At 41.1% G+C, this 14,507-nt stretch overlaps 2 protein-coding genes across 2 annotated transcripts in view; one reads left to right on the top strand and one right to left on the bottom strand.

The window, feature by feature from the left end:
* Positions 1-1,875: 1,875 nt before the first annotated feature.
* LOC108919087 (cystathionine gamma-lyase-like) lies at positions 1,876-9,657 on the bottom strand. Its single transcript, XM_018726850.2, has 12 exons — positions 9,390-9,657; positions 7,883-7,964; positions 7,484-7,579; positions 7,246-7,355; positions 6,376-6,510; positions 5,759-5,816; positions 5,485-5,562; positions 5,132-5,284; positions 4,923-5,044; positions 4,438-4,490; positions 3,161-3,299; positions 1,876-2,307 (listed from the first exon to the last, which is right to left on the bottom strand). Exons 1-12 carry the CDS (start codon positions 9,561-9,563, stop codon positions 2,290-2,292), a joined length of 1,218 nt encoding a protein of 405 aa, XP_018582366.1. The 5' UTR covers positions 9,564-9,657; the 3' UTR covers positions 1,876-2,289.
* Positions 9,658-12,839: 3,182 nt separating this feature from the next.
* Positions 12,840-14,507, top strand: part of ankrd13c (ankyrin repeat domain 13C) — a 31,488-nt gene continuing 29,820 nt past the window's right edge. The window contains exons 1-2 of the mRNA XM_018726841.2: positions 12,840-12,948; positions 13,028-13,513. Coding sequence (XP_018582357.1) covers positions 13,144-13,513 — 370 coding nt within the window. The 5' untranslated portion in view covers positions 12,840-12,948; positions 13,028-13,143. The remainder of the gene's footprint in view (positions 12,949-13,027; positions 13,514-14,507) is intronic.

Genomic DNA, 14,507 nt, shown 5'->3' with positions numbered 1-14,507 from the left:
AAGTGTTTCTATGGTAGGTTCTCTGGTAACGACAACTGCCTGAAGCGCTAACAGGCATCCTCAAGACATCAGGCGAAAGCACATTGCACATTCTTCTCAGCTACAAAGCAAAAGCTTCAGGCCGGCTGTGAAGGGAGAATGGAAGACATGGAACATTGGATGGAGAGCAATAGCTATGTTTCGATACACACTGCTTCTAAGATCTTCTCGGCGATGCTCATACTCTATTCTCTGATAAAAACTGTAATGTGGTCTGAGGAATCATTGTTTACCATGTCTCAGGAAACGAATGTTGCACACAAAACTTTGTCAAGACAGCCAAGCAGACTCTGTAAATCTGTATCCTCGGTTCCATTAAATTTATGCTGTGACATTTCATCATCATGGCTCAGCTCCACTCATTCCATTACGAAGCAGAGTTAAATACAGTGAAATATGATACAGGCGAGCAGTCATTCACTTTCCATTCCCATTCTGGCACATTTGCCTTCTAGGACAACGGAGTTTATTATTAAAGTTGCATTTGAGCAGCACAATGAAGTTACTAGTCTTCCATTGCCATGCAGAGGACAGAATTTCAGTGTCACTGAACCTTTGCAGAACTGTCTGAAAATATGCACGCATTACTCCCTGAGAGCAATAGCTAAAGTGAATATGTATTATTATTATTAGCAATAATACTTCTTTGTACACTCAACCCTTATACATGGTGTTCTGACAATGAAAAACCACAGTAAGGACACTGTAAATTTGTATCTTTTTTCACACAGCTGGCTTTTTATCCCCTACATGGTATCACTGAATCTATGACATATTTTTGGACTGGGATACAAAGCTTAGTGCCTCTGTAGTGGGTTCAAAACTGAATAGAAAAAAGGGAAGAAATGGCACCCAAAAACAATTTTTTCTTTTGCGTTGCGCTCAGTTGTTGCAGAACAGTTCGTAATTGACCAGTGTGTGAATGCTGTTCAATAAGAGAGCCTGTAGGGGGCGCTGGCAGTGATAATTAACCTCTGGTTCTGGCAAAAGGGTCAAAAGTTAAAGAAATAAAAGTCACCGCCAGAACCAGTTACATGCTAACTCCCAGTTCACTCCCACTCAGGCACCCTTGTCTGTGAGCGGGGTAACACCCCAAACCCAAAAGATTTACAGTGCTCCTTGAAAGTATGTGAACCCATTGTGTCCCTTAATTTTACCACAAAATGGTTGTTGAATGACAGGCAGTTTTTCCTCATCTGCCATAATAGGTGAGTAATTATCAATTCCATGAACTCATGAGTGTATTAAAACAAGAGTAGTGCAGGTACAAAAGTTTGTTGTGAACCCCAAGCTGCATTAGTTTAAACAAGTAGGTAAGTAGAATGAGGTGTGTACAGTAAATCATCTATTTTATACATTTAAAGATTTAGATAAGTTTATTTTAATATTTGATACAAGAATAATGACTATCCCTATAGGGTTGACATACTTTCAAGCAGCATGCTCTAAGTGGCATCAGTGTGGCTATTCTCTGGCTTCAACTTTGTTCTGCAAATAATTTATTTCACCTTCTTTTTGAAAAACCCCATCAGAATTGCTGTACATGTAACTTTGTCTAAATGCTAATGCCCACATAAAGGAATCACAGGGATTTAAACCACACTTTATTCAAGACATGCTGTCAATGACAGTTTGCACACTGCAATGATTTTTAAAAATCCCACAATAAAGAACCAATTTTACAAAGAGACCCAAAATCCTGCTTTATGGGTTTATATATGTGATCACAGTAGCAGCAGAAACAAACAAAATTAGTTTTATTTTGAGCGCAGACCAGAAAAAATATTGTAAGTAAAAATGTGATAACTTTGTGCCACTAGATAAGATTTCATGTAATTCTTTACATAAGTCTTTATTCACAATGTATCATGTGAAGCTTAAAAAAAAAAAAAAACAACAATGCTTTTCCTGCCCATTGATCACTCATTTAATGCCCCTGGACCTTGATGAAATTAGGGTATCCTCAAAATTTAAACAAAAAGATTAAAATAAGTATTACATTTCCCCACACAAGTTTTGCATTAATATGGACAGAAATATAATTAATTTCTTGAATAGTCCGAGTTTTTGACATACTAAATATTTCCAACTTTAAGGAGGTACAATGTTTTAAGTAGGATGCTCCCTGATTCAGCTATATAGATATAACTCACTTTGAAAATGCCCATGTTTGTGAAAGATGGAAACTTTTTTCTGTCAAGTCCTTTGTCTTCTTGATTGAGATACTGAATGAGGCACATCTTATTGAATCTATTTCATCTGTGGATGCTAGAAAAGGAAAAAGACATTTCACGATTTGAGTAAATTCAACACTTAAAAGCAGCTTCAGTTATTTATTATTATTATTATTAAAGTTAAATCTGCAGATGCTAAGTCGAAGAATCTGCAAATAATGTTACTACCACTGTACAAGACAGGGTTACATTTTCTTCAAGATCAAAATAACCTATTTCAATTTATTAATTATTTCAAGGGCACCTGTTTTACTCTGTGTAATTATAGTATTATGTAAGGTTCCAAAGAGAATAATGATTGTGCAAAACAGTTGGTGTTTCAACTACAGGTAACTATATCAACAATTACTAAGCGATTCTGTATCTTCAAGCTGTTAGAAAAAAATGCAGGGGGGAGGTGTGTATAGCAAAATATGGCCATTCTCCATTGACACGAATGCACAGCGCTCTCTCCCAAAGCCAATACACTGCAATTGCTGTGTCAGCTTTGTGTAGGTTTCCAGGGCAACCGTATGGTTGGACCATAAGACCAGGGGATACCCCAGGCGGCTTTTTAGTGCTGCCTTCCTTTAAACAATGAACCACACAAAAGAAACAGAAAAGGGCTGGAAGTAAGACAAAAATGCCTGTACCAGAACACATTTTCCATAACTCAAAAGAGCTTCTAAATTACAGACATTAATTCTCAGTTCCTTTATGTGTTCCATAAAGCTAGGGAACAAAACTTAGATTAGAGCAGACTAATTTTTTGGTCCATGAGCAAAATATCACACCAAAAATATGTGAAGATTTGCCACTGTCTGGTGATATAGTCCCTTATGCATCCCCTGCACATGTCTAAGAAGAAGCATTATTGCTAAGAGGAAATTGCGATTCCAGGCACTTACAGTTTTACTCAGAGCTTGATCCAGATCTTCTATTATGTCTTTTTCATCCTCCAGCCCAACTGACAACCGGATGAGTGTGTCACTGATACCCAGTAAAGCCCTCTCATTCTCAGGCACAGAGGTATGTGTCATCATCCCACTAAAAGAACAAGACGAACAAAAATAATGAAATCGTTTTGTTAACATTTTACATTGCAAGAATAAAAAGTTGGAGTTGGAAGGGGGGGAGGAAAAAAAAAAAAAAAAGCTCTGTTCATTATAAAGGAGGTGTGGTGGCACAGCGGGTTTCACCGGGTCCTGCTCTCTGGCGGGTCTGGGGTTCAAGTCCAGCTTGGGGTGCCTTGTGACAGACTGGTGTCTTGTCCTGAGTGTGTCCCCTCCCCCTCCAGCCTTACGCCTGTGTTGCAAGGTTAGGCTCTGGTTTGCTTCGACCCCACTTGGGACAAGCAGTTTCAGTCAACCTGTGTGTGTTTGTTCATTATAACTGACTGCATAATAGGGCTGAATAATTAATTTTGCAAAACAGGCCAAGTAATCTGGCCACAAAGGACTAACTTTCATATTCATAAGACCCTCACAGCAGTCCATCAGCAACTCTCTGGAGGTCACTTCCATGATAATGCGCCTCTTGTCCGCAATATTATGGTTTCATTAAACTCCTTCTCGGATATGCATTGTTTACTATGTTGGTGAACTATATAGCGAAAATTCAGGGAACTCAAACAAGCACAAAAAGAAAATGTCAAACATCTCACACACGGACTGAAATCACTTTCAAACCTACAGTGTTGAAGATGAGAGAAAACAACTGTCCCTGCGAGCCACATGTATTATGAATTTTCAGTGAAAGGCAGACTGTGGTTAGACAATGATTACGTTTCTTCCATGCCTGCATGAAGGTTAAGTTCATTCTCAACCCTTTAATAGTTTTCAATGGGGACAAAGTTGAGAGCTCATGAAACTTTTATTGCTTCCATTGTGAATTCATGGATTTACTATTACAAAATAATAACATCCCAACCTGCATTGTGCCTTTATGATCATTAAACTCCTTTCTTGTATATCAACCTCATTATCAATAACTGGCAGCAATTCATTTAAGCTGGTGGCAAAGTTTTAACATTTGCATTCATTGCGGGAAAGAATAAATATCCCTTAAATCAAGGTGTAATGATATTTACAACTCTTGACTTAAGTTGTAAATAGACCAACTGCCCAATCCTGTGTTTGAGAATAAAGGCATTAAGATTAAGTTGAATAACTGACACGAAACTTACGGATGCTCCGCCAGGCTTTCATAACCTCCAAGGCTCTCAGCAAGCACAAACATCTGCAAAAATATAGCACATGTATATAAAATGGCATCAACTTTAGCTGTAAAGGACACTAAGGGCATTGAGCAGGTGGAACACTAATCCTTTAAGAACAAACCAAAGTCAACTTGCCTGTACAAGGAGCCAGCAAAGTGATTGCAAAGTAGGCACAATTCATAATGCAGACTAACTTATACTTAATATTTTTAACCCCCACTACTGAGTGCCATTTAGAAATTCTTTAAATTATTTTCTGGGGCTAATTTTCCCCAAAGATTGAATATCGACTGCTGCTGTCCTTGATCTTTCCTCATGTCTTTAAATTGCCACCACAGACAAAATGAACTGCAAAATATAACCTCTTCAAGTGATTACTACAGCAAAATGTCTCCACTTAGCCAGAATTTAAATTGAAAAGATGTACAAAATTGTTGTCATTTTCATGTCACCTTCAGCTGGCGGAGGAATATGATGGCATGTTCCAGATTTCCTTTGATGTAGAAAGTGACCATTCCAGGGCAGCCTGTGCATTGCTTCTTCATTAGCTCATGCTGCGGGTGTGACGGCAGGCCTGTAAAATGCAATGAATTGAAAAGGTCAGAAAAATTACAAGGTATCAGAAGTGCCATGTCATCATACCATTTGCCTCCTTAGCAACCTGGAAAGATGACTTTTTCCACCCGTGGATCAGCCTCCAAAAACTGTGCTACTGCCATGGCATTGCTGAAGTGCTGCTTCATGCGCAGGTGAAGAGTCTTCAGCCCTCGGTTACACAGGTAGCAGTCAAATGGGGATGGGACAGCACCCAGAGCTTTGGGTGGTAAAGGAGAAATGGGGAGAATCAAAAGTCCGTTAAAAAAATAAAGTCACTCCTCAGCTCAGTTAAAACTCACATATACAAAGAGCTGTAAATCAGCAGTGTCAAAATATATTTGTTCGCAAGTTTATAGTGAGCCACCTGAAGGTGATTTGACAATGACATTTGACATTGATTAAATTAAAGTTTCTCACCATTTTGCAAAAATTTCAGCCGTTCATATAGGTGGTCTTGGTTTAGTGACAGAAGTCCCATAACAACATCACTATGGCCTGTAAATTCGAGCAGAAACACACACACACACACACACACACACACACACACACACACACACACACACACACAAAGAGTAGGTGAGGATATACACTGCTAGCCCAGTTCATTTAAACGAAATTCAATTTGCATTTCATAAAAACAGTAAAAAAGGTAAACTTAAAAAGAAACAGGTTTAAAAATCTTTATATTTACCATTCATGTACTTAGTTGCAGAGTACATGCAAATGTCTGCTCCAAGGGCTAGGGGGCGCTAAGGACAGAACAAAAATGTGCAAACAAAAACAGAAGTTTTTAAAGAGTTAAACATGTTTTTTTTCATCCCTACAGTACACATACAGTAGCTTATCCAAGCAGGCTATTTTTTCTACTAGATAGAATGAGTTATTTCTGAGCAACTTTGCAATTGCAGACATTTAAGTCCTGATCAAGACAAATTAGAGTATGTAATACAGGTGGTCTCCGACTTATAATGGGGTTACGGTATGTTTCGTGAAACCGTAAGTTGAAAATATGGCAAGTCAAAAATGCACTTAATACACATCTCTGCGTGACAGTCTGGGAGATGCAGATCGTTGCCGCTACCCAGCATCGTGAGAGAGTATCGCACCACATATCACTTGCCCGGGGGAAAAAAAATAAAAATTCTAAATTTGAAGTACCGTTTCTACCGAATGCCTATCGCTAACTCACCATCGTAAGTCAGGAACCACCTGTATAGCACAATTATAAATATAGTCAGTATTTTAACATTAAAACTCCACAACCAATTCAAAAAACATTAAATCAGCATATATACATAAATACCTCACCTGGAAGTAAGCAGACATGAATGTGTTGTCCACCACTACAAGAATGTCCTTGTTGTACTCATGGGCAATCTTAGAACAGGCCTCGATATCCACAACTTTCATGGTTGGATTTGTAGGAGTTTCAATCCAGAGTAACTAGAGAAAAGAATTCCGTTGCTGAACGGTCCACTTCACTTACAATGGGAAGTCTAAAGTCTGCACTACATTTCTTTTAAAACAAGAACTTATTAGAAAATGATAATGTTCTTTAAACAGTGTTTGGTTATAATAACCTTCTTATTTTGGACATGCTGGGGCAAAAATGTGGAATAGTTAACAATTACAGTAACTGAAGTTAACAACTGTTAGACATTGTATAATGGGGTTCAGGTTCTGTGCTCTGTCCTGAGCTGAAAACTCTGCTCAGGGTGGTAAACATGTATTGACTGCTTGCTCATGTCATGTGGCTCCTGGTCATTATATTACCATGACATAGTTGAGGCGAGAGGAGAAAAAACAAGAAGGTGAGCACAGCACTTTCTGTAGCATACTATACCTTCTTAATACTGTTTTAGGGGATATTTTTCACAGATTTTTAATGAAGCTAATTGCTGCTAGTTTAAAACAGCCACCCTTTCCCATTCTCCACTACAAAGGAATTAATAGATTGCCAGGAACTTCACTTGTTCTCCTGCAATTTAAGAGACATGACTGTTGTGTGTATCCTATTCAGGTTGTAGAAAGTTGCTTAGTTTGTAACAATTCAAGGAGAAAACAACATAAACTTGTCTTTGTTTTTCAGTTTCAGTCTAAGATCACACTAAACTCATTTAACGCTGAACAAAAATGGCATCAAATGGACACAAATGTGGTGCCCAAATGCACTGTTACCTTTGTATTTGGTTTAAGAGCCGCTTTCAGGACGTCATGCTGCGTGCAGTCAGCGAGAGACACTTCAAGGCCAAATTCAGAGGCAACTTTGCTGAAATACCTGTTTGTACCTATTAGTGAGGTAGCATTAAAAAATTATAAATTGTCTTTACACTATTATTTTCATTTGCATACTGTGACTGCTGGTTAAAGTAGCGATATGAACATCTGTACTATCACTTGCTGTGTAATTACTGACCTCCATACACATCGTTCATGCACACAATGCCATCTCCAACCTTCAGCAAGTGTGTGACAGTCATCGTAGCAGCAAGTCCTGAGGCAAGAGCGAGACCTGAAATAAAATTGCACTTTAATGCATCTGCTGTGCCCTACTTAATACACAATTAATAACATCTGGTCAAGCGGTTCTGAAAATGTGTGTGTGTGTGTGTGTATACAGGTACAAGTATTGTACAGTCAGCGTACTATTCTAAGGCAGTCTTTGAATACACACACAACAAATCACAAGTCATGATGATTACAGCAGGCACATTGACCAAAATTATTTATTAATGAAAGAACAACAGATGAGATAACTGGGCACAGCTTGAGACCATACTGTTGGCTTATTACTACATTGAAGCAAACAACTCACAGTATTTGGCACCATCTAGTGCAGCAACTGCTTTTTCCAGACAGTTCCGAGTTGGGTTTCCACTTCGACTGTACTCAAAACCCTGGAAAGTGGTAAAAAGAGATTCCATGAGTTCAGAGATACAATACAGTTATATGTGTGTAATAAAACTATAACAATAACATGTCACTTGTGGCTACAGTTCCCTAGGAATGGAAAATCATTACTGAAATGTTCTGCAGTATTTGTCTAAGTTGAGGTATGTGAGATTGTGCAAGCAATGTTTTTTTTTTCCTTTTTCTTATACAACACCTGATTCCTTGAGGCACTAAAAGCGGTGAATACCAACCATTAGCTATTACGTTAAGTACCCAAACTACTACATATTCACAGTAGTCATCATGACATAAGTAAATATAGGTGTTCTTTAGCAAACTGATGAATACACCTAAGTAAATAAGTTGTTTAATCGGACTGTGTTGTCCCAGAAAAGCTAAACATATTCTTCATTATCACCTTTAGTAACCAACTATTTATCGTGACATTGAACTACCTACGATAGTAAAGAATCACAAGTCGAAAGCAACAGGAACCTGTGTGTTCACATCGAGAAAGGATGGATTTTTGTCACTCTGTCTGTTAGACTGTGGTTAGCGTGTAGCCACCGTCGTGTGTCGACGGGGGAAACGTGCACGCGCACCGCACAGTGAGCCTGACAAAAAGAGGCGCGCGGACGGACGCGCTCTTCCTATCTGCCGCGCTCAGCAGCTCACTTCAAAAAACAAAAAAAAAAATAAAAAGGAAAAGAAAAAAAAAGCCCAGTTTAGCTTTTCTCCTTCAGCCGCCGAACCTGCTATGTCATTAACACAAAAAACCTGCCGTAAACATATTTTATGTACTTATTTATTTTAAAAAATAAACTCGCGGAAACGTTTAAACTAAGTGTCGCTCGTTTCGTTTGCAGCTGTGAAGAACCACACTAGCAGCTGCCCGTTTCTTCCCAGAACTCAGGAAACTTTACACCACGGTAATTCTGAAAGTACAAAAACAAAATCAAAAACAAGAACAAGATATTAAAGCTTTAATAAAAATATATCAGGCCGGGTTTCAAATACACAAAACTAGCCTAGGCTATCATTTCACAATGTATGTGTTGAGTAATTTATCTGGTAACGTGTTTCTGAAAACGTTCATCATGTTAGTGTTACATCGCTTTTGCCGCTTAGTTGGATAAAACAGCGTCTGCTAAATGAATCAAAAATGTACATGTACGTGTAAAACGTAGTAAACAGCTAGAGAGGCTGCTGCGTGTTCAGTCTCGTGTCATCTGTGCTCTGCCTATGCTGCTGCTCTGCCTGTGTCCCCGACGACCCGGCGACCCGTGGCACGAGCCGCTCGCGTCAGCCTCCACGAGACGGCCAATTATCTCCACAGGGCCACTGCACAGCGTCGGCGACCTAACGGCTCGTCTATAACAAATAAGCCACGGTAGCTGTGGCGGCTAACACGAGTTTCTGACGCAACCCACCGCATGGTTTCCCGGTCCGAACTGTTTGAAGGTGGTTGACAGCGATATGGGCGGCACTACGGCCATCGAATTCCACTGCTCCGGCTCCTGACCGACGTGGATAGCGTCAGTTGCGAAGGACTTAAATTCCCTCTGAAAGCCCTCCATGAGATCGGCCGCCCTGAGAGAATCCATGCGGTCGATGTGCGCTCGAATACAGTGCTACCGAGGTATCGGGAAGCTCGGACTCTGAACGTCAGCGCTGGTGACGAGAGAGACAGGAAATTACTATTTACCTCATGTTGAACGGTAATGACAGGGTCGATGACAACCAATCAGAACATCCGGAACGAGAATGACGTCTTCATTGGCTTAGAGAGAGGCGTGTAAGGACCCATGTGACGCCCGCGGTGCGGAGACCTTGCAGTAAAGTGTCATATAATGATGATGATTCAATAAAACGGTGTCCTTTTAAGCTCGCCTTTTTTTTGTGGAGAAGCACTACAAAGATATATTAAACAATTACAAAATACAAGAACACTATAATAACAACAAACGGGTAGAATACACAGAAAAAAATCGAGTTTAGCACATACACGCAAAATGTTCATCATAATCTGCGACTTTCTTAGGCTTTCTTATTAGAGGAGGTTTATATATATATATAAAAAAGTAGGGCCTAAATTTAATGCAACTTGCTTTATGAAAATGAAAATTTACCCAATGAACTGATAAGATTAAAATGCATTGTCCAAACCATTGCTGCCAGTTTCCCCAGCAAGAAATGAACCCCACACACACACACACACACACACATTTCCTGAACCACTTGTCCCATACGGGGTCATGGGGAACCGGAGCCTAACCCGGCAACTCAGGGCGTAAGGCTGGAGGGGGAGGGGACACACCCAGGACGGGACGCCAGTCCGTCGCAAGGCACCTCAAGCGGAACTTGAACCCCAGACCCACCGGAGAGCAGGACCCAGTCCAACCCACTGCGCCACCGCGCCCCCCAAGGCAGAAAAGAACCATACAGACAATAATATTAAGACTGTAAAAAGAGAAAAAACGTTACAGCAATTTGGTCCCAGAAATATTTGGAATGTGGACAAAAACAAAAACGGATGAGGGATTCTTTCCATTTCTGCTGAGCAGAAAAAACTGAAACTAAAGATATGTTAGTTAAATTTAAGTATATATTCCGTCCGAACCACTTGCCCCATACGGGACATGGAGCCTAACCCCGCATACAGGGCGTAAGGCCGGAGGGGACACACCCAAGATGGGACGCCAGTCCATCGCAAGGCACTCGAACCCCAGATCCACCAAAGAGCAGGACCAGGACCAACCCACTGTGCCACCGCACCCCCTCTTAAGTATATATCACAAGGGTAATATTAATAAATAACTTTGAAGTGTGTCTAATTTTATTATGGACCATATTTTGTGGGGAACAAACTCACAATATAATGCTGACAACTTACAATAAGCCTTTGGACTAGCCTTCTGCTGCCAATAATGGCCTTTCTGATAAGTGAATTGGGGCATTTAACATCTGAAATGCAAACGCCAGGTTGATAAGGGAAATAGACCAAATATCATATCCATATATCACAGAGGATTTAGTGAAAAGAGGAAGATTAGTGGGAAAGCACTTCAAAAGTTTAGCATATTCATGCTTTAAAATGGCAGCCCCTGATTCTTTAGCAGTCATTGTAGGAGCAAATGTTCCAGTACAGACAATATTGTCCCAACAAAGACAATATTGTAACTGATCCAGTCCTGAGACTATAAACTGATTATTCAAAATAATGTGGAGGGAAAACTTGTGTTTGAAAATTAGTTTTCAGAATGAAAAACTTTCTTGGCTACATCTAATTTGCTATGAAAATTCAAAGTTTTTTCCAAAGCAGATCTGCTAATAGTACTGGCATAATAACGATCCATGTTTTTAACCTGGATTCCATTGACAGAAGATGCAGATGAGCGGTTTATAGTGGTACAAACATTATTTCACCCTTACTGGTATGGAAAGAGTGCTTTTTATGTAATTCTCTGGGATGACCCAACAGATGGAAGAAAGAAAAAGTGAACAAACATTACTTTGTGCTTTTACCCAAAGCAGTGCTTTTTCCACTGTAATGACTTAGGCCTCAGAATCTTCCTCCCTCACTCACTCACTTACGTTAACCGCTCATCTGGGAGCCCATCCTGAGATCACAGGGTGCAAAGCAGAGGTACACCCTGGACAGGACATGGGTCCAAGTTAGCTGCACATGCACATCGGCAGTTAAACAGCAATTCATCTGAAAAGCACTTCTCTGAGAGGAAACCAGAGCATCCAGACAAAACCCATGGAGACACAAGAAGAATCTGGAAACTGACAGAGGTGGATTCGAACATATGCCCAAACAACTCATACACTGTGAAACAGCAGTGCTACACACTGTGCCACCCAATCTCAGAAACTTTAATTAATTTACATTTATTCATTTAGTGGATGCTTTTCTCAAAAGCAATGTACATCTCAGAGAAAAATACAGTGAGAAGAAGAGATTTGGGTGCAGACATGATTCTAAAGTACAGTCCATTTATCACAATCCACCACATGAACCAGAATACATCAGAAAAGTACCTGCATAAATGCTTCTGAATAAATTATTTTAGAAATATTTTAATATAATTAAAATATAAACTATAATAAATATGTCTAAACCTATGAGTTCATCCGATTATGCAGAAAAAATTTAAATACTAAGGGAGAAAAAATACAACAGTTGCATATTTCCTCAGTATTTCAGGTCGCCAACAATGGATAGTAATTTTTAAAACACAGTGAGCTGAAAGATTTGAATTATTACAATATGTGTGCTGAATTACCAAAGCCTATGGCCTCATCTTTCAAGAGCTACATAACATATGACAGTAAAATTTCCTCATGCGGCCACTAGAGGGAGGAAGTGCGCTGTGCAAACTCTAAAATCACCATAGCAGCGGAGCCTGCAGAATCAAAGGGTGCAGGAATCACATTAAATTTTCATATTTAATGACCTCATATCGTTTGTAGTGTATACTTTTTCTCCCACCAGTGCACCAAAACGTAGCTACTGAAAACCTGCCAGTCTAGGCGTGAAACAACGTATACATTAGAGGTGCTACTTCTTCGCATTATTTGAAAATGATCTATTTAGAATGTGAAATTCGTGTGACAGGTGCTTTGTTTCGTGTTTTAACCAGTTTTACGTATTGCTCAGTTTTGAGTCAAAGATTTTAGAGTCTCCAACAACACAATTCAAAGCTCGCTCCTGGGAATGAAACATTCCTTTTTTCGTGCTGCGACCCCAAGTTTAAAAGGTGAAACGTTGTAGGTTCGACGTTTAAAAATACTGTATGTGCAACGGCGCTCCCTCGATCCCTCGCGATAATAGAGCGGGTCCCGCACCAAAATCTCGCGAGATTATAACCGCAAGATGGCAGTTACAGCTGCTCTGGAAGCGGAGGCTATGCCTCGTAGGAGCCGCCAACGCTGGGACGGAGTAGTCTGAGAGGCGAAGTGCGGTCCTTTTGCCTACATTTACAAGTGAGATTTTGCTGCCGCGCGGTAAAGCTGAGTTGTTTGCTGTGTTCATGCTGTTCGACTCGCGGGTGTATTTCGTCAGTATTCTCCAGGCAGCCGAGCACGGCAGACCAGGCAGCCAGAGCAGAGGCAGTCGACGGCTCGCGCCTCCTCCTGCTCTCGCGGATTCGCGCCCCTGACTCTCCCTCCTCGTGAGAAATGACCGGAGAGAAGATCCGCTCGCTGCGCAAGGACCACCGGCCGAGCAAGGAGCACGACCTGCTGGAGCCGGACGAGGAAGCGGCCGCGGGGACTTTCACGTCCTCCGGCGGCAGGACTAGTAAAGGCAAAAGCAATAAGATCTTCAGCAATCACAAACTGATCCGCTCGCCGTCGAGCCCGCAGCAGAGCCCGCCGCTCAACGCGAACACTAAGACGGCAGCGGGCGCGCTCGACGACGACAACAAGAATCCGGTGGTCGCCAACTGCGCCGCTTTCTACCCGGTGCACGAGTGTGTTTTCAAAGGGGACGTGCGCCGCCTGTCCTCCTTAATCCGAACTCAGAACATCGCCCAGAAGGATGTGCACGGTAAGGCGATTAAGCGCCGCGCAGCGGGAGACGGCCGGGCGGGGGGCCATCAGCACCGGCATCTCTCCCGCTCTCTCTCTCTCTCTCTCTCTCTCTCTCTCACACTCACACACACACACACACACACTGCTCAGTATTCACGCTGTGTCCAGTCTCGTCGCCGGCTCATGATTCTTGGCTGTCCTGCTCCTGAGTGTTCGCTATGATTTGCGCAACCGACTTGACGCGTTATCGCCGTACATGTAACACGGGTATATCAAAGTGGAGACGGAACGCGTTCTGTGGGCTTTCGCTCGTGAGCCGAGTGACGGGTGTCAGCGCGCGCGTATGTGTGTGTGAGGGAGAAGGTGTGGCTCTGAGGTGGGTTGGGGGTTGTGTGACAGGCAGGGCCACCTTGACTCGAGTCCTGCTTTGTTCCCATTCATTCCCTCCCATCCGCCAACACATCTATTAATAAGAATAATAATATTTTTTTTATTAAATATGATTAATTTAACCTTTATCTCGCAAGTTCGTCCAAACCAACCTACTGACTATAAATGTTAACTTTACATTGAGTTACCCATGTATTTATTCTTGGTGCATCATCATCGATCAGTTCAGGGCAGTACCTTGATCATCAAGGGCAGTACAGCAGCAATGGGATTCGAACCGACAGCCTTCCCTTGACATGTCGTGTTAGTATGTAATTCAAAAGTTCATGGCTACAAGTGCAGATGTTACTCTTTCAACAGTTGCAAAGTTGATTTTATTAAGAATGTAAATTATCAGATTTTTTTTTCTCCCCATTGAGCCTGTTTACAGCTTGTACTCACTACAGTTGTTGACTGCGTTAAGGTTTATTTATTTTAGCTGAAACTTTTCTTCAAAGCAACTCGTGATCCTAAGTTACTTTCAATTATCTACCCATTTATACAGCTGGGTAACTTTACTGGAACAATTTAGGGTAAGTACCTTGCTCAAGGGTACCACAGCTAAAGGTGGGATTTGAACC

The sequence above is a fragment of the Scleropages formosus genome, chromosome 9 (genome assembly GCF_900964775.1).
Source record: "Scleropages formosus chromosome 9, fSclFor1.1, whole genome shotgun sequence".
NCBI classification, from domain to species: Eukaryota; Metazoa; Chordata; class Actinopteri; order Osteoglossiformes; family Osteoglossidae; genus Scleropages; species Scleropages formosus.
Note: the sequence above shows the minus strand (reverse complement) of the source record. Positions and strands in the feature narration are given on the sequence as shown.